Below are 20715 nucleotides of genomic sequence, written 5' to 3'. Positions count from 1 at the left end.
GACAGATCAAGGCAGATGACAGGAGTTAAATTGTCACGCCATGCTTGAAGACCTACCTCCACCTGTGGTGCCCCCTGCAGGCAGTCAAACATTCTGCAGAGCACCTGGAGAAAAGGGACGTCCACAGAAGACACAATACATCTGTGAGCTCAGGAAACGTGAAACAAAGTGTTTAGGAGATAAAATGGTTTAATGTTTTATAATATTTGCTTGCCTTTATTGGTTTGCGAAGAAAGTCAAGAAAAATTCCAAGATTAGTCAAAGACCATTTTACACTTACAATGGCTGTACTCTACCCAACTCACTCAACAATAATAGTGTTAAGTGTTTAAGTGTAACGGTTTATATTTTACATTGAGAGAAATACACAATTGTGTCAAAAACAGGTCATTTTTAGAAACTGAATATGGGTTTTGCTGTGTAAATTGTAAATCCACCACTGACTAATGGATCAAACAAACATTCCAGGACCAACAACTAACTGTGTGCTGTACTACCTGAGCATTAAGTAAATCCCTTTTCTTCAGAACCTGATTTAATAAATAATACTTAGGGTAAAAGATGAACTGAAACAGAAATCTGTTTGATGTATGGTATTTCAGACCGACAATAAAACTGGAAAACAATGTAAATAAATCATTTAAATGCTGACCTTTTGAACTCAGCTGACCTCCTTGCACATCCCCACATGTTCTGTTTTGTTCCTGGTTCTAACATCCCACTCGTTATGTCCCATTCTACCCAGCATTACAAACGTCAGTAAATAAACACATCCATCCAGCTGCATCTCCGAAGAAGAACACATCATTCCCTCAGCAGCCTTCAGAGGCTCTGCAACGTTTTTATAGGCCATCAGAAGTAGAGTAGGCTAATTAGCATTCAGTCCCAATATAGTGCAGCACAACACTCCATGATGCAAAATTTTACAGCATGCTGAAGGAATGCCAGAAATCTGTTTTGGGGAAAAACCAGAAACAAAGACAGAAATCATTTTTAAAAAGCTTTCTCATGTTACCTCAGCTGACTCTTGGCTTCACACCAAGTCTCAATATTTACCTAAAGTGAAATTCTGAACAGAGGAAAACATCTTTGCACAAAACCCAGCTAAGAGGTTCACCTTGGCAAACAGGAGAACTTTGATCAATGTGTTGAGTCAACACAAAGCCAAGCTGCTCTGTAAACATATGAAGAAAAAACATGTTTGCATTACTTTGCTGTCATATTTTTGATTTGGAAGTCAATTAATTTGACTGATTCTGATTTATTGATCTCTTTATAGTATGAAGGTTTGCACTTTTGTAAGTTCTCCCCTGTCGGTGTGTGTATATGTGAGTTTCATTAGAATTATATTGATGAAATCTCAAAGAGTTGGAGCTCATCACCAAATTAAATTCATAAAAATAAAACATGAAAAAAATCAGGTCTACCATTATAGGATTGTAATGTTAAAAAAGAGTTTTCTTCTGATTATCAAGAAGAGAATAAATCATTTTTGATATGTTAACAACTTCAGTGTTAAAACCTAAAAATGAAGATGTTCATGACAAAGAAAGGAAAAGACACACACATACACCCACACACACACACACACACGCGTGGGCGTGTGTGGATGCAAAAAATAACACATAAACACCAAATGTTTCCAGTTGGGCCTGGTGAGCTAGTTGGATTAGAGGTTTGCTACCCTGTCAACAGTGAATCATGCTTTCATTACTAAGTATATAGCTCTGTCTGTAGGTGTCTGTTTGCTGCTACATTCATTCTTTAAAAAGTAAAAAGTTTGAATTCACCCCTGGAAACACATGTATTAAAATGTCACAACATCTGAACAAATGTTAATAAGATTAAGGCTCTTATTGTGCATCTGACATCGTCACATTGCTGACACTAAGCCGTCCTCCACTGCTGTCACTGCAGTACAACAGGAACGATTCATAAAGCACAAAAGAACATGCTGGAACAAACAAATGAGGACAAAAGGACCTAGACTGATGTTCTAAAAGTTTGAAAAACTGCGATTTCTTTATTATGTAAGGCCGGGAGGGGTGGCCTGGTTTTCAGCCACACTGCTCCACTGAGGACAAGAATGTATTTCAGAGAAGTACAGAGACAAACACGCACATTCTGTACTGCACAAGTGGTGCACAAGTATATGACACTTACACACACACACACTCATGCACACACAGTGCAGTCTGGCTCATATCCCAAACTTCCATCTCTGTCTGGCCAAAGGAATGCTGCGTTTCCTGTGAGTGCTGGGATCAGCGCTCACTGGCTGCTTCCCATGGCTCTCCAAACAGATTCCAGCACTTTGATAAGGAAGTAATCATCTCCATGATTATATGTAGCAGCTACTGAAACCACTGCACTAGCAATCAAATCCCTATTTCAAGTCACTTTGTGTCAATCTATGCCCTTCTCACAACACTCTACCTTGCTGTAAACTTTTTCTTTCAGAATTTTCAAGTAATGTTCAATGTGCCAAACCCCAGCGGCTAAATAAATTTGAGCATCTGAACTCGACCAGAATCCTTTGGTCTCAGCAGGACCCTGAAGAAATATGAGCCTGTTTCCTATTTGACAATCAAAGGTTGTTTCAGCTGTGAAAATATCTCATGAGAGATTTAGTTTTAGTTAAAAATAGAACGGCTGTGACAAAAATAGCAGAGGGGCAGATCGCTTCATCCGTCTGAACATTTAATATGGAAACTACAAAGTAAACGCTAAGAAAAGAACGGAAATTAAATGAGAGGAATAGAACTGCAGCTAGGAAAATAATTCAAATGGAATCTCAAGATTTTCAGAGCAACATGGACACAGTGATTCAGCACCGAAAAACGTTAGCAGAAACAGAGATATAACAAAGTTGTGATTTTAATAAAGTGAATACTTTATGCTAATGTTACATCCGGCGTTTGGCAGACATCTCTGTAGATTTCCCTCCTGGGGGAGCTGCTGCTGCAGGGACAGCATGTCAGCTGTGGAAATGAGGAGCATCGCAGAGGATTTCACAGGCTGAACATTAGCTTCTGCAGTCAGAGGTCTTCGTGATATGCACTATCAGCAGTGCTGTTTACCATTAGGTAGAACTGGACCTAAACTGGTTCTGGTTCATTCGTCACATTTCATAATCATTTATAACTGGGATTACACTGGAACGTCTGTATTGAATTTGAAGCTGTCTGTAAGACTGGACTGACATGGCTGCATGTTTGCCTGTACACATCAGAGCCGTTTCCTTGAGAAGACTTTTGATTGAATCAGCATTTTAAAAATCACCTGAATTAAACTGAATAAGTCATAACATTATTAGCATATTAATTACACCATTACCTAATGTTTGTATCCTAGCCTTTCCCTGCTAACTTACACCTGCTCTACACTCTGTTGTCTGTACACAAACCACTCAGAGACGTCGGAGTGAGTTTGTCTCCAGGACAAAGTCCAGCTCATCTATTCAAGAGGAACCAGGAACCAGCTCTCTACAACTCTCCATGTTTCAATCTCACATATTTCCTTCAGAGAGTTTAACTTGTTTTCTGTACAGCTGCAGAAGAAAACTCAGGTTATGTGTTGAGAACACTGTTGGATCTGGAAAACACCAGGAAGTGGTTCATGAGAGGACCAGCTTTTATTTCCAAATACAGCAGATATCCTGCTAGAAGCTGAATACGACTGCGCCATCATCATCATCTTCATTATGCTGCTGGCCCCCTCTTCCCTGTTCCTGTATCTATGGTGTTAACCACATCCACTCTGACTGATGTGACCCCATCATGTCAGGGCCAAGAGGTCAAAAACACATCACTGACAAGAAAGTGATTCAAGGACAAGTCAGGCAGTGTGAAAAAACTCACAAAACAGCCTTGAAACTGATACTTGATGAAGTAAGGTTTTGTTAGTAAAGATTTGCTGCGTCCACACACGTCTGTGACGAATCCCTTCTTTCATTTCATGATTTGCTTTCCTAAGCAGGTTAGTCAAAGGAAAACAGTTCTGTGCTCCATCACCAAGTTTTACAGCTCTTCAATAAATGACTAATAGTACATTTTTCACACTGAAATACCAAAATAGGTCCGATACAAATTCTGAATAAAGGAATTAAACTAAAAACCGCAATATAGATAAAAAAAAAAAAGCATGAATAATTTCGTTTAAAACATGAATCCTTGTCCTGAATGTTGTGTTAATTCACACGGCAGCTAACACTGACAAACACGTGAGCTGCTTTTACTGGAACATTCAATATTGATGGAAAACTTAACTGCCTCATTGCACATAATGACTGCACAGGTTTACAGTCATGGTTAGTCAATGATACTTTATTGCATGTGGGCCAAGTTAGAAGGCTCCCCAGTGTGGGAGAGCTAAATATGAGACACAAACAATGTTATGTTCTGACCTCAACACTGCTGCCATATATACACATCTACGCATCAACTTTAGAATATGGAGCAAACCATTACCTCACATGAACATCCTCATATTCCACTCCAACACTGTTGAAAAAATTGCTGTACATAAAGGTTTAAAGTCCTGAAAACATTGCAGGTGAGGCCTGAAAGCTTTTCATTCCATACCTGTAAGACACGAGCCACTTCCCTACTCCAGAGAAATTCCCTATAAAACTAACATCTTCTTCAAGTTAATATACAACAGAGAAAACCCAAACCAACCAAAGAATAGAGATGCACACCAGACATGCTTTACAGGGCCAACAGCTGAGCCTTTGGATGGACACAGAAACAGAGGAAAGTGATGCTGATAACAACGTATTTTTTTTTTATAAATGGTGAATATAATTGATCATTTATTTAGTTAATTTTGCTTTACTTTTAATCTTTTAATGTTTTTAATTTATTTCAAGACAATGTGGAATGGCACAATTTTTTTTTTTTTTTTGTGTGTGTGTAAAAATCTAATATTCAACATTTATATAAATACTCAGTTATTTTAACAGACTGACAAATTCACTCTTCTTCAAGAAAAACAATGTTTGTCCAAACTCAGTGGGTAGTCATTTAAATAATCATGATTTCAACATGGAGGACAATAAATCCTGATAAAACATGTCTGTAGCTCTACAGCCCTGATATGTGTTTGACTTCTGCTGGTAACTGGTCATGACTTGTGTGTTTGTGTTGGAATCCAGGAACTGACTCACTCTTTTTTTTTTTTTCTTTCACTTCATTTAACTGTATTTAATTCAGCCTCGTAGGATTGTTGGTGTGTTGTTATACAACACAGACGTGTGTATATGGAACAGAACATTTTTCAGTTCATTTTCAAATGTCTGACCACAACACAGGCCAGCCCCAGTCCCACTCTGACACTTCATAACAATTAACTAAATTGGTGCAAAGTTTATGATGGAGAAATCAGTAGGGTCAAATGTCATCAGTATTAGCAATACATTGGTATTGTGATCATATACTACTGAACTCACACTGCAACTTATTTTGTGAAACTGATTTTAAATTGAGGGAAGTTTCTATAAATGTAGATATTGAATATGCAAATGAACAAAATTATGCATAAAAGGGCCTGACACCAACTATTCCACGGCAAAGTAATTGATTTTAAAATCCTTGGTGTTAAAATGCATCAACCAGCACAGGCTGAAAAATAATTCAAAACCCCAGCAAGTAAAGGATATTAATAAACCTAGAGCTGTGTTTAAATAAGCATCGGATTGAAACACGAAGGCATTTTACAGGTTTCTAGAAGCTCGAACGAGTTCATGACATTTCTCAGGCTGAAATGGTAGAACTCTGATTCTGGGACGCTCTCAGATTGGTTAATCAAGCTGAGGTATTAAGGATTTCAGATCCCAACCTTGCCATAAAAAAATTCCTGGAAAGCAGTGCATTTCCACTGCATCCAGCAGATTGCCAATTATTATCAACAATTAGAATAACAGAACTCAGATCATTCCTCATGCATTAAATGGAAACGCTTTTCCATGTAAAGACACTTTGACATGCAGACCAGTGGGCATCTCGCCTACTCCCTCTCTCTCACACGCACATATGAAGCCCCACAGTTCCAGCCTCCAGTGTTTGTGAAGCAGATCCTGTGGAATGTGATAAGGAGGAACACAACAAGCTCCAGCAGATCTGAGACAGTCTCCAGAGACAGAGAACCCACTGGAACCTCAGCTGCTGCTGATCGTGTTGACAGGACAGGGCAGGTCAGCCGGAAATAACCAGTCGAGCTTCCAGCACAGAGCCTCAGCAAAATGGCCTAACTGCTCCTTTAATAACCAGCAGGCTGTGCAGCAGCAGCAGCAGCAGCAGCTAGCTGCTCAGACAGAATGGCACAGGGCTGCAGGGGCAAACTGCCTCTGCATTACTACAACACTAGTATGTTATAACATATTCATTTTTTATTTATTTAATTTTTTTGCTGTTATTCAATAAAGAAGCAGCGGAATATGAGTCCTACTGAGTGTCCGCTGTAGTGAGGTGGAACAGGGTGTGTGATGGAGCTGTCAGCTGCTCTCCAGCTTCAAGCATCTGCCTTTGTGGACTGCTAATGAGAGACAGTGGAGGAGGAAGGCTGGCATGCACATGTCGAGCCTCGGGGCTGAGATACTTACAGGAACAGACATCTTGCGCCGCTTGTCACTCTTCTCTTTAAAACGCCCGCTGTGTTGGTTCCTCCGCCGCTACTTTTATCTGACAAAATGAGGCAGGCAGCCTGCGGTTCAGTCCTCCGAGCGGCCCATGGTGAAGTATCCGGAAAGACAGGCTCCCCTGCAGCAGGAACACGTCAGGATGTGCTGGGGTTGGGAGTGAGTGTTGGAAATGTGCGCAGCCCCGGCTTGGATATGCGGCAGCGCCGATGCGTCCGCCTGTCAGCAGAGCCGGTGCGCTCTCTCTCCTCTGTCCGGTCTCCCTGCACCGCCCTGCCGTTTGTCCCGGAATGCTTCAGCTAGCCATGCAGCCGCTTAGGGGGAGGAAAAAATGGAATATGACGCAGCTGGGTTTGCTGAGGTCAGATGTGCAGTGTTCTGTTTGCGGATGAGAGAGCTGAGCTGAGCCGCTCCGCGCCGCGCCGCGCTGCGTGCTGCTGTCCGCCCCTCCACAGAGACGATCCGGTCCAGCCTTAAAGGGGCAGAGCAATCTGCGGCAGATAGAGCAGAACAACACGGGATCTGAAAGCAATAATAATAATAATAATAATAATAATAATAATAATAATAATAATAATAATAATAATAATAATAATAATAATAATAATAATAATAATAGCAGTGTCAAACTTGTTGGTAGTTAGATATTTGAACTCTATTTGGTTAAGTTTAACATTTGTTACCTCTGAAGCAAATGTAGTATATTTTCCTTGATAGGTAGGCTATAATGTTGCTGTTTCTGCTGCCGACAGTCTTGGAGGTCTGAGTTGATCTGAGACTGTAGCTGTTAAACAGAATGAGGAGAGAAGGTCTCTGGTTATGAAGTTATGAAATAAATACGTTTGTTGCCATTTTACTAATTAAGCCCTAATAATATCTATTTAACATCTACAACAACTTGGCTGTAAACTGATTTATAGATCAAAAAAAGCTCAAAAGGTTTCCCTATATAATTTTTTTTGATGCTAGCATCTCTGAGATCTAGAATTATAAGACTGGAATATCAAGGCAAAGAAAACTCTGTAGCTGCTGGTAGGGGCCTCCAGCTTCAGACATTCCAGGGCCCCTAGAAATGGTTTAATTGTAACACCATAGTAATACCATAGATCTAAACCTAAATTCATTTATAGAGAATGACAAATGCATTCAGCTGAGAATATATATATATATATATATATATATGTTTAGGATTTAATTAGGAAGTTTACTTTGTAAAAGTTTAAAGAATCAACTTGATAGTTTGATAGTGTGTTACCATGGCTACAATATGGTGTAATCTTTGTGTTTGAATTGGGTTTGTTCACAAATACATCACATCAAATATCCAATAATCAGTGATTGATTTTAAACTTGGCCAATAAACTTGGTCTCTCTCACAGACAGGGGGCAACTACATATTTATGTAGTTCACCGGCGCCCCCAACCCACCCCCCAGACAAAAACTTGTAAAACCGCCTGTGGGCTGCAGGTCTGAGACTTTTTGTTTCTGTCATTCTTATAGCTTGATAGGGAAACACATTCTCACTCCCGACTTGTCATATTGACAAATTGGGACGATTTGCGACCCAGCCACAGACTTCACCTTATCTATATTTAAACATTTAAGCAGTGATGCTGAGGTTATTAGTAGGAAGGAATTCGGGGAGACGGGGGTTCTGTCTAAGGCCTCATATTACCTTGGGTCGGCCCTGCATGAACAGCCGCTGTGATGCGCATCCCTGGAATTTACCTGGAATCAACCTGGAATTCCCCGGTGGCCCATTTTGTGAACTCTAATTGCTCTGGACCGAATCTTTCTTTAACACTTGAGGTTCTGCAATAACTTCTATTTACAGCCGCTCATCTCCAGCCCAGACCCCGTCAGCAGCGGCTTTAACCCGCCGGGTGGTACCGGGTGGTACGCGTGTCTTATATATCAGGATATCTGATATAAAGACAAACATTCTTTCTATTTGTCGGTGGAACCAACTCAGACTGCCTGTAGCGAACCGGGCATTTAGCAGAATAATTAAAGTTAAAGTCAGAACTTTTCTCTGCAGCCGAAGAATTTCTGAGTTTAGGGGCGATGAGGGTTTTTTCCCGCTATTGCAAGGACAATTACAAAAATATAAATAGAAACAGTTTTTCTAAAATCAACATCAAACCTACGTTTTTATTCACAAACCACTGTATGAAAAAAATATTCTTGCCCATAATTTGACAGTTAGAGGGTACAGACTCGCCCCCTCCTCCTCACATGGACCCGGTGTCTGAACAACATGGAGGCAGAGAAACTGAGATTCATTAGACTGAGAGCAGCCAGACTAGTTTATTTTACTAAATTATTATATTTAGCTAAACATTATTGCTGAGGGGCACAAGCAGGCCTCCTGATGCACAGATTTAAAAAAATGAAACCAATTTTAAAAAAATAAAATAAAACAACATAACAAAAATAAAACTCAAAAAGGGCATTAGGGGCACCAAGGATAAAACGTGCAGGGGCTCAGACTGTAGATGAGGCTGGGCTGGGCGACAGGATGACGGGCTGTTCAATCAGAATTAAAAATCTTACGATGTGATTTTCTGGATGTTATTTAGATTCTGAAAACACAATGCTAAAAATACATGGCTTCTGTAACAAGTTCTTTAAAACACTGGACACAAATTACACACAGATGTCTAACATTGAATTAAAATTATGTAGAAAAATAAAAACAGCTAAATAACCAAAAATAAATGTGCAAAAAAATCATTTGGCAACTTATTTTATTACTATTTTAAACAATAGCAAAAATCAAACAAAACAATACAGCTATTTAAAAAGCCCTTTTCACAGTCTTGTGGGAGCCAGGGTGGATGCCTTGGTGAGTTTTCCCATCCAGTGATGAAGAACAGAGACGGACCGCTGCTGCTCTGAGCGCCCAGCCAGACAGAGCCTCTGCTGCTGGAAGCGGTGAGTGATCCTGCTGTCACATCCACACAGCTACTCCTCCAGCGAGTTCAGAAAATGAAATCAGCAGTTTTGTTCAAAGTCAAACTGAATTCCTTTTAAAAGTAACAGATCAACAGTATATTTACAGATTCAACCTCAAACACCACACATTGGTTCACTTACAAGCAGTAGCTAAGGTACAATTCTCCATAACCACATCCTAAACTTTGACTTCTGATTCCTGTGGAATATCCAGCTACTGGTTTACATTTCCAAGTCATTAATGTGGTCTGATAAAGCAAAACAAGTTATGTTAATGTGTAACTTAACTTATGTTAAGTAAACATAGGTTAAGATCGCTTAAGTGAACTTAACTTAACAGCAGCTGCTATGTATATATTATACCACCATCACTAAATTGGTGGTGACCAAATTAACTTACTGAAGCACATAAGTTAATGTGTTAAGTACGTTAACATCGGTTAATGTGCTTAACTTATGTTGATCCAGTTGGTCTAAAAGTGGAAATGATTGGAATGCGAGGGAGTCACATGTCAGACTGATCAATATTCACTCCAGAGATAATTAATTTGAAACTTGATGTGAGCTGCAGTAAAAGCAGCAAACACAAACTGGTTCTCACAAGGATGAACCCCCAGAGGCATCAACACCTGTCCATTACCTGACCTCAACCTATTTATACAGCCAGCCTGAAATAGGCTCAGCCACAGAGCCAGTCACATCTCCTATTACAGGATGAACATCAACTCTGTCGGGGGGGAAACAAGTTACAGGAGTTCAAGCCCCGCTCCGCTCCGCATGCCGGTCTGTTGTTCATCAGTGTCTCATTGTTTCATGTTGCTCAGTCGGACTGCTTTTTCCAGCTCAAACTGCCGGTGGTCGACGCGCTCCAGGAAGTTCTTTCGCTCCACAAAACTAAACACAAAAAGAGAAAATTAACCTTACCTTCCCTCAAACACATCCTAACACACAGAGATGCTCGACAACTCCCTGTGCAATATGTACGTAAAATGATCTGCTGTGTCTGAATGGCTGTAAGTCGGTCCAGTTCTCTGACTCAAATGCAAAATGAGGACAGAGTTCAGACAGATGCCATCAGATCCTCAGAGACACGGGGACATCCAGTGTCTCAACACTAAGACACTCTGCTCTCTTACCCTTCTCTGCCTCTGTTATGGATAGCCAGCTCCTCTGTGATGCCCTCCTCTGATTTAAAAGCATCCCAGTCCATCTTTGACTTTTCCAGTGTGCTCATTTTTTGCTTCTTTCCTCCAATCCGATTAAGGATGCTGGACATGCCTGCTGGACGCTTAGCACTGCAGAAACAAAGGAGGTGAGAGCAGAGATGACCGACGCTGTCCACACATTCACAGGAGAGCCGAACAGCCCTAATAGTTGATCTTCTGTTTGTGGAGCTCCCAGTGAGCTGACCTCACCTGACGATGATGACCTCTAACCTTGTATCGACTGGTTTTGGAGTGAAAAATGTCAGCCTACTTTTCACCTAAATCTGAACACAATTTAACTTTTTACTTCTACGTCTTAGAGTGTGTGTGTGGTCAACACAGAACTCTCAGTTGAAGCCATGTTGAGAGGAAAGCTTCTGCTGTGAGAACCTGCAGATCAAAGTTAGTTCCAGTCAATCACTTTATGAAGGAATAATAACACATCCGAGGAGATGAGCCTTGTAATTTCATGCTGCATAACAAAGTCCTGCTTGGTTAATTACTGACAACCATTTCACAGCGGCTATTTTGGCATTTTAAAATGACATCCAACCAGGAGAGCTGTGCAGAAATAAACTCAGATTATAATTTGCTGATGCTTGGTTTGCCGCTGCACTAAACATAAATCTAGTCTAATTACTCTCTCTTTGTAAATCATGGTCTTCAATCTTCTTCTAATCATTTTCCCTCAAAACCTAAGTGTGAAAAGCTGCAATGCCATCAACTGTGAACTGTGCTGCGCTCCCGTTTATTATGGATTTGGAAAAAAATTTGGAAATATTTAAACCCATTTTGTCCCACTTCTTAAGAATCACTGAACTACAAATGACTTTTACCTGCAGTGTTAATATTCTCTATCTATATCTGTATCATCTCCCTTGGATTGTGTGAAAGAAGGCTGAACTCAAGTTCTACTCTTTTACCACTATCACCCCACCCATCCTTGGCCAACACACACGCACATCTCTGCACACGCACATCTCTGCACACGCACCCACAGATAGGAAATGGGCTGTGGACACTGTGGTTCCCTTCGGCTACAGAACTATTTCCCATTTCCTCTCTGCTGCCAGAGCTTTCTTCTCTGGAAAAAGGATGTGCACATCCCCCTTCACTTTAACACTGTGGAAATTAAATGATTTACAAATATGAAAAGCCTCTCAGGACAAATAGGCACGAACATTTTATTTAACTTTCATGCCGTATACTTTTAAGCATATACAGTGTGAAAGCCTAGCAAAAAAGTTGGCATGTTTATGCGTCAAAATTTCATCAATATTTAATGTGCAAACTATATGCTAACAGCATGTCAACATCATGTAAAATATGCCTTCTTGCTAAGGTCGGCGTCGGTTTATGTGCTGTCACTGCACTTAATCATGAGCTAATAGTAGTACTTCCATTAGGAAAGATGTTTTTTTTTCTGCAAATAAAGGTCTATTCTTGTATGCAATGTGTCCACTAGAGGGCGCACTAAGCGTTAAAACTTAGTCAACCTCAATGTAGACAATTTTCTACTAGATTATGATCTTCAAACTTATTTGAACAATTAGCAATAATTAAGTGAATTAGATCATTGTCTAGGAAGATAAGTCCTCTTATAGTAACTATTTTTTTAAATTTAATCATATATTATATGCTACAATGATTGAGACGTGAAGTATTTCTTTTAGCGCATGTGTAACGAGCAAACATACAGTGACATGTTGCTTTTGGGGAAACTTCACTTCCTGGCAGTTTATTTATATATATATATATATATATATATATATATATATATATATATATATATATATATATATATACACTGACAGGAAGGGGGGGGAAGGAGATCGGGGAAGACATGCGGCGGGTATCGTCGGGTCTGGGAATCGAACCTACGGCAGCCGCGTCGAGGACTCAAGGCCTCCAAGCATGGGTGGTGCCATCCCCTACGCCACCACGGCACGCCCATTTCTTGACATTTTGATGAAATCCCAAGATTCAAGGCCTCAAAAAATTTGAACATTACATCAGATCACTGTTGGGATTATAAATTATTGGTAAATTATTGCATGAATGCAGAGTGGCATGGACGAGACCAGCCGGTGGTTCTGTTGAGGTGTACTGGAAGCCCAGGCTGCTTTCAGCGCTGCCTTCAGGTCATCTCCATGGTTGGTTCTGGTGTCTCTTCTTTATCTTGACAAGACCCCATACACTACTTTTTCACAATATTTGAATTTTTGCAGATGTATCGCTATACGGAGTAAGAAACCTGCAGGCTTCTGAGTAAATCTTTATCTCTGCTTTTAGCTAGACAATAACTATGGAGAGGCAAACTGAGGCACAACTAGTACTCTTTTTTTTTTTTTACATGCAATTGATGATTATGTCTAAAGATATTTTGGGGAGGCAGAACATACTGTAAGGTGTGTGTTTACCTGGGACCAGGAAGAGATGACTGTGTGTGAGATGAGCTTGTTTCTTCATCCTGCTCCTGGTGAGCACTTTGACTCTTCAGATAACTCTTAGCTTCCCTGGAGTCAGCAGATACCTCCTTATCCACCCTAAGACAGACAAATACACATGAATACTGATTCTGCTTCTGTGTTTGGTCATTGGATAGCAGATAAGAGAGCTAGTGGTCACTGAATCACTGAGTCTTTTTTATACGTAACGTTCGATTATTAGCAATAGGCTTCTTCACGATGCTGACTACTTACAGCAGCAGTATGTAACTTTTATAAAACATATTTCATTTACATAAATTTTGAAACTGTCACTATGTGATGACAGTAGATGCAATGACAGAAAACATGGCTGGTCAAATATCTACAAGATATAAATAAACATACATAAAATGAATAAAATAGATGACAAATTTCCTCCAGCAATGCCAATTCTGAGCAGCAGGACTATCTTATAAATCCAGTAAAACATCACATGATGACACAGCAGCGATATGTCTGGACGCTCGGGGTCTGTAGACCAGAACAAATGCCAAAGATTATATTAACTGTGTGTTCCATAAATTATGTGGGTTACAGATTAGAGCAATATTACTCAATAAAGACAAAACATAAACCCCATGGTTAAACTTTAATATTGTGCCATGTTATTTAACAAATAAAAATGAATTTTAATAGCCACCAGAGACGAGAGAACCATCACAGAGTCAAAGAGATATGGAAGGTAAAGCAAACAGAATTCATTCATTGGAAACACATTCATCTTTGGCGAGAGATCCTTGGGTTTTAACGTCAGTGGATTCAAACATCAGCTGAGTGGCGCTAATGTTTGTATTAAAGGTTCATCTGAACCAGAACCTTGAGGTTCTGATTCTGATGGACTCAAATAAACTCACATATTTCATTTTGTCTTATAGAAATTTATTGCTGGCCCAAACATAATGATAAAGACTCTGAGATCAGCTGATTATTTCACTATACATATAACTATATTCTGGAACTTTTTTTTTTAAACGAGAAACCTTTTGGATTTAGGTAATGCAGCCAAAACATGGAAAACAATAGAATGAATTTTACTTTCCAAAAACAAAAAAAAATTATATTCACATCACACCAAGCTAACATGATGCAGTTTTGGTCTGGCCAGATCTGCTAATGGAAAACGAATCCGGCCAAGGTGGACCGAGACCGAACCGGTCAGCGGCAGGCTAGTGGAAAAAAAACCTTTATATAGTTAGAGGAAAGGGAGTAAATTTTACTCATCACTGTTGACTGAGTTTCTGAGGCATTATGAAAAAATTTTTAAAAATGATGCTTAGTCCTTAGGGTTTTTTTGTTTGTTTTTCTGCTATTCATGCTATGTATTTGTTTTCTATTCTTTTATTATTTCTGTGTTCTCTTTTGGGATTAAGTTGTTTAATGTTAATCATAAGTCAATATATCACTATCATTTGTTTGTGTTATAAAAGAATTCAATAAATATAATGTCATATTCAAATATTAGCAGAAAAATATTTGAAATATGTGTATAATACAGTAATGATATTTTACTGTATGTTTAAGTTGAGTCCAGACAGAACGTGTGTGTGTGCAGCGCCATCTGCTGTTCATTGTGTAAATGATAGCTCTCACCCATACATACAGCAGAAAGTAGAATAACTGATGATGTAAACAATGTGCTGTAATAAAACAAAAACTTGTTATTTGTCGCAGAACAGCAGCAGGATTCACACACTGACCTCACTTCCTCTCCAGCGAAGTCAAACACTTTAGTGATGGTGACTTTAGCTGGTCCTGATGGTTTGGCTTCTGTACTTAATGAAGTCTCCTTTAATGCTGAACATTCAGTCTGTAAATAAAAATACATTCATCAAACCAGGACAAAGACATTTAAAGAGTCATAAAGTGGTGATTGCAAATAGACAAACGTAACATTTTGTAGTTCAGATGGTTGTCATGGTAACATCTTGACATTTTTCAAAACTCTGACATCTCCCCTGGAATATATTCACCTCCTTAGTGGAATCTGACTGGCAGCTAGGTGACGAGTCTTTGGGTCTTGATCCGACATCGGACAGGAAACTCGCCCAAAGATCATCCGACTTCTTCTTCCGTTTCTCCTCATCCTCACTGTCTTCCTTTGGCAGCTGAGCCTCTTCCTGCTGTAGCTCCTCTTTCCTCTTCCTGTTTCAAACGATTCATAAAATCTCCACGATTATCATTTATTTTACTGTGAAACAAAACGCACTCATTTTTAATTAAATATAAAGAACACTCACTAAAAAAACAGATACTTTTTTTTTTGTCGTGGAAGATGTAGTATTATAAATTAGTTTATTTATATGGCAGCAGCTCACCCCACAAATAATTCTAGATGAGAATGATAAAGTAAACACGTTAAAAGCATGTAAAACCGTATTTGATTTAATTTTAAATACAAATAATTTAAATATAAACTATTTTTCTTTCTCATAATGAAAGGGATATTTAAAATTGGTTCCATTTTATTTTTATATTTTTAAAACGTAGAAGATATTTCTCAAATATAACCAGGCACCTGGTATGGCATGGCACACACATGGAAATGACAAAAACCTCACACAAACACACACACACCTACACACACACGCACACACACACACAGACAGGCAGACATCAGGTTGCTCCAAATGCTCCGTTTGGACGCAGCCAGTTGGTGTCAAAAATGGTAAAACACGTTTTCAGCTTTTAGATTTTAAACTAAAAAAATGAAAATTATATATTTTTTTTTAGCTTGTTTTTACCACGACAAAATGTGTTGTTTTTGTGTTTTAAACAAATATCCACATTATTTGGATATTTGCCAAATAATCTCTGGTCAGGATTTTAATTCCTGGTTTCTGATGACCAAACCATCTCTGAACCAGAACATTCAGAACCTGGAGGCCATCAGTGCTGAGAGCCGATCCAGATGAGACTCTGTGCTCCGTCGTTAGGAGCCCTGACGACGGAGCTCCTAATCTGTTTCAGCCTCATCAGTCCCAAACCTGCTCCTTCCAGCCTCACTCATATTTCCATTAACTAGTGCAAACACACAACTATTGTCTGTCATCACACCAAAATACCAAACCACACACAATCATGTGACAATCATACAGTGACAGTGGCGTCACCTGTGCAGCTCAGTGACAGGAAGTTGTTCTTTTGATTGGACTCCTGATTTTTGTGTCTCAAACTCACTTCCTGCTGATGTCTTTTCTTTTCTTTTTCTTCTTGAGGTCAGGATGAGGCACAGTGTCATCCTCATGGAGAGGGTCTTCCTTCTCACACTCATTAATGTCATCCTCACTGAGGTTATCATCTGAAAGAAAGACCAGTGGCAAATAAAATTTTAAAAATACACAGAAAGTTACTATTTGTGTATCAAAAGCAAATATTTACATACAGTGTATAAAAAAGACATTCTTTTTTTCCCTCTTTATCTTGACATCAGATCAGACTGAACGTTCCCTGTTTTGGCCCATCAAGATGATCAAAATTATTTCTGCAATAAAAAAATATCTGAATAAAGAAAGAATCATATTTAGAGGGTCATTATTGAACTTTCTTGGAATTCAATATTTTATATTCACCAAGGTGAGTTTCCATGAACTTCTAGTAGCTGTGTGCTGAAGCAGGAGCTGAAGGACGACTTAAGACACAACCTGGAGCTCACTGGTCAACTGACAGACACTGAGGCAGACTAACATTTCAACACCCACTGTGTTCAGAGCCAAAGTGAATTAGTAATTAGTGCCAGTGTGTGTGTGTGCGTGTGTGTGTGTGTGTGTGTATTCTACATCTTCTTAAACCCTCACTTGGTAGTAATGGTAGACGGTCAGGTTCTGGTTGTGCTGGAGGTTTCTTCCTGTTAAAGGGAGTTTTTCCCCTCCACTGTCACCACATGCATGGTTAGTATGAGGGATTACTGTAAAGCCAACGACACGCAATCTGGTGGATGTCCTTAGATAGAAAACTTTGTAACCAGCCTGAAAAATAAACAGAATTTGACTGTGTGATAGTTAGGAACAGTTGGAATCTGCCTGTGTGATCGTCATGAGTTGTGTATTGTGAAATGAATCTAAGGCTTGATTGAGTCTAGCTATGAGCTGACTGGTGACTCTGTGGGTGGAGCTTACTACACTGTTCAGTGTCCATACTCAACATTTTGTAAAACAAACCAAAGATGAATGCTGCAAACCCCCAACGGAACATCTGATTATTTGACATAAGAGGAAGAGAAAAAAAAAGGTTTGGTAGGTTCAGTCGGTTAAAGAGCAGGGATCTGTTGGTTCATGTATTTCTAGTATCAAAATAAACCAGTCTGTCAATTTTAAAAAGGTAGATGTTGAATTCTGGATTTTATTTTATTTTTTTAGAAGCAGATCTATATAAAGCATATGGCGAGAATAATTTCTGACAAAGTGAGTAAAAATTAATCTGGAGGCAAAACCACTCTAGTGAATGAGAGGGTTTTCCCCCACATCAAGACCCGCTGTGCAGGAAAAGACTAGACATTCCACAACGGGATAACTTGGGAAGGAGGAAGAGTCTGAAAAAAAATGAAGTAAACTTTAGTCAATACACAAACCTGAGCCGACATATAGTTTGTTTAGTGAGGGTTTTTCTAAACTGCATCGTATGGGGTCTATGTCTGGTGAGAACGGAAGGTTGTCTGGGATTTGAAAACATTAAATTTTAAACGTGTGGTGAATATTTTTCACTGCGCTTTCACGGACTAATTTTATCCAAACGCTGCTTCGGCGTATTGTCTCAGTTTTCATTATACAAATGTTATTATGTAATTAACATGCTGGTGCTTTCTATAATGGCTCATACCGTCAGAATTGTAGTTTCCCACATAAGCCAAATCTGCAGTGAATTCAAGATTTAAATAAAATAAAATATCATTATTAATATCATAATACTACTATTAATCTATTATATCCAGAGTGATGACATCTGGCTGGATGTCATCGTCCTCTTATTCAACAGCATACCATTATTTAACGCAAGACGCAGCCTCACCTGATGGGACATAGTCGGCATCTTCATTTGACAAATATCCGTCTGAGTCGTAGTCAGAGTAACTCATGACGCTGAGAGGGGGGAAACTTCAGTAAGGTGAGAATAATAAGGGGCTGCTGCGCTGCCTAACAACCTGTTTTGATGTTACACAGGTTAAGAGATGCAACGTGCGCTGCGTTCAGACGCTTCCTTAACACCAGAACAAAGACGGGATCCTTAAACACTGGCACAAACAGAAGCGTACGTTCTCACTCGTCAACAACCTTTCGCTCCCGCTCACCGAGTCTTCCGGTCCGATTTCGCCCAGCTCCGTAAGGAAACGACGCTCTCTTTAGGAAGGTTCCGGAGCAATATGACCTGGAAGTAATTGTTCCGTTTCAGTTTTTATTTCTTGTCACCCCCACCCCCCCGCCCCCCCTTTTTTTTTCACAAAGAAAAAGAAAGATATATATCTGGACATTTTGGTAATTGCAACTTTGTCAAATTTAAAAATGAACTGAATATCTCATTCCACTTTAATGTGTGTTTAATCATTTGTGTGTTTAATATTTTTGTTAAATATGCCTCATCAGTCACTGTACTGCAGTTTACAGAGAATTACAAAGCAGACAATTTATGCGGTACTGTAGATTTATGACTGTCTGTAAAATTATGACAGACAGCAGAACCAGCAATGCAGCTGAAGGCAGAGCAAAGTGGGCTTCCTGGCTGCAGAACCACAGGCTGGTCTCTTCCATGCCATGCCAAATGGAGATGATCACCCTGTGCTTAATACAGTGTTTCTCAGTTATTTTCTGTCATGCCCCCCCTGGGGATCATATTTTCCTGCCCCCTACCCCCCTCTGCTCAGTGCAGCCCACTATTTGAGAAGTACTAGCTTAATGAATAGTGGTGCTCCCTGATGGGGATGAGAGAAAAGCAAGTAGTTTGAAGGACTAATACTGTAAAAAAACAAAGTTGTGTTTATATGACTTGGTTTGACAGACTTAAAAATATATAGTGGAGATACCAGAAGGTAGTGAAAGCAGAGTTTCCGCCAGTGTGTTACAAATCGGATTTGGCACCAGGTTTACTTATGCCCCCATCAGGTTAGGCATGGTTTGTTTATTTATTTTATTTTTTCTTATCCACTAGTATCAGTGATAGTCTTGTTTTAAAGTGAGACATTGTTTTTATCTGGAGAATTGCGCACAAATTTCGTTGTACAATGTTTCATTGTTACAATGACAATGTTCTGTTCTGATAGCAAAGACAGGTTAAAGAGTCTCTCTGGTGAAACAATTGGAAGCACAATACCAACATAGTGTGGTCAGTATGTGAACACATAGGGAGACTGAGGTCAGGGTTCTTTTTATTCAGTGGAACTCCATAACCACTGTTTGACTTCATCAGTCTGGCAACAACTTCAATCAATGAAATGATAAGTCACAGAAAAAAAAACTTCATTTGGACACCTTAACTATGATGAAACAACTGAAGTGCAAAAGAAATTAGAATTTTTTTTATGTCTGTTCTTAGTTTATAGTTGATGTTTAGTTATTGTTAATATCTTCAAATGAACACATAATAACCTAGTGATATTTTCAAATTTCCTGTCAACTCTGGACATTTTTTAATTGAAAAACAGTGTAGACCACTGGATAACTGCCTGAACGACCCTACCCACCAGGCCTAGCAAGTTTTCTGGGGAAAACCCTGGAAAGCTTATCACAGTTTTCATTAGTTTAATTTCAGTCAAAGGAAATATGGTATACTCATTGCCTCCAAAAGATGGCAGCAATGCATCTGATACCAGCGGCTGCTTAATCACACGAAGAATGACAGAAACATCCTGGGTAGAAATTTGGCTTTATGAGACTGGCAGCTGAAGTTTGAATGTACCTTGTTATCAAACATTTAATCTAATTTATTTCAGTTGTTTGTCAAATGAGTAAAAAAAAACAAACAAAAAAACAACAACAACAAAAAGTGTCTCAAAAGGTGTTAGCTGAAGTAATTATCAGTTTATACAAACATGTCAAAGAGAATTGCAGAAATTGTGGTCAGAAGGGTAACAACACTGACAGAGTCTCACATAAATGTGAGTCTCTAACTTAAAAAGCTTTTTGGCCTTTTCATAAATACATTTAAATAGTTCTTCAGTGATTCATGGAAATGGAAAAAGGTCAAATGCATTTCTTGCTAAAACTTTTTATCTGTGACGATATTTATACAAAGAACCTTCATTGGAGATTTGGATTTGTATTTATTACATGGATGTGAACAGTTGTTATAGGTGGCTTCTTCAGTGGAGTAGAATTGAATCATAGACTTTTATATAAAGTGGAGATGCTCAACAAACCCAGGTCTAAAAAGATGTTCTCTCTGTTATACTTTTAAAACCTTTTTTTTCCTCATGTATACAGAATGACATTTCAGTGTGTG

General features: G+C 39.1%; 2 protein-coding genes across 3 annotated transcripts in view; both read right to left on the bottom strand.

Annotated features, from left to right (window-relative positions):
- bcar1 (BCAR1 scaffold protein, Cas family member) overlaps positions 1 to 7089 on the bottom strand; it is a 43353-nt gene extending 36264 nt beyond the window's left edge. The window contains exons 1-2 of one of the 2 annotated variants that reach the window (XM_044124083.1): positions 6602 to 7056; positions 57 to 104 (exon numbers count right to left, since the gene is read on the bottom strand). In XM_044124083.1, coding sequence (XP_043980018.1) covers positions 57 to 104; positions 6602 to 6613 — 60 coding nt within the window. In that variant the 5' untranslated portion in view covers positions 6614 to 7056. Of the gene's footprint in view, positions 1 to 56; positions 105 to 6601 lie in introns of both variants that reach the window. The other variant, XM_044124085.1, reaches the window with a different exon arrangement.
- A 2279-nt stretch (positions 7090 to 9368) lies between these two features.
- Positions 9369 to 18614, bottom strand: cfdp1 (craniofacial development protein 1). The gene is made up of 7 exons (XM_044124081.1): positions 18292 to 18614; positions 16465 to 16585; positions 15258 to 15429; positions 14985 to 15094; positions 13219 to 13344; positions 10730 to 10888; positions 9369 to 10487 (listed from the first exon to the last, which is right to left on the bottom strand). Exons 1-7 carry the CDS (start codon positions 18356 to 18358, stop codon positions 10397 to 10399), a joined length of 846 nt encoding a protein of 281 aa, XP_043980016.1. The 5' UTR covers positions 18359 to 18614; the 3' UTR covers positions 9369 to 10396.
- Positions 18615 to 20715: the final 2101 nt, after the last annotated feature.

This window comes from Gambusia affinis, linkage group LG08 (genome assembly GCF_019740435.1).
Source record: "Gambusia affinis linkage group LG08, SWU_Gaff_1.0, whole genome shotgun sequence".
In the NCBI taxonomy this organism is placed as follows: domain Eukaryota; kingdom Metazoa; phylum Chordata; class Actinopteri; order Cyprinodontiformes; family Poeciliidae; genus Gambusia; species Gambusia affinis.
This window is presented reverse-complemented; position numbering and strand designations above follow the sequence as displayed.

What these genes read in the sequence shown, in the direction of transcription:
- cfdp1 (XM_044124081.1), bottom strand. Translation starts at nt 18,358, where the DNA reads ATGAGTTACTCTGACTACGACTCAGACGGATATTTGTCAAATGAAGAT. An exon ending in TCATCTCTTCCTGGTCCCAG is followed by an intron (nt 10,889 to 13,218) that starts GTAAACACACAC and finishes TTGTTTCTGCAG; the next exon opens with TGCTAAGCGTCCAGCAGGCA. An exon ending in CATAACAGAGGCAGAGAAGG is followed by an intron (nt 10,488 to 10,729) that starts GTAAGAGAGCAG and finishes TTTTGTGTTTAG; the next exon opens with TTTTGTGGAGCGAAAGAACT.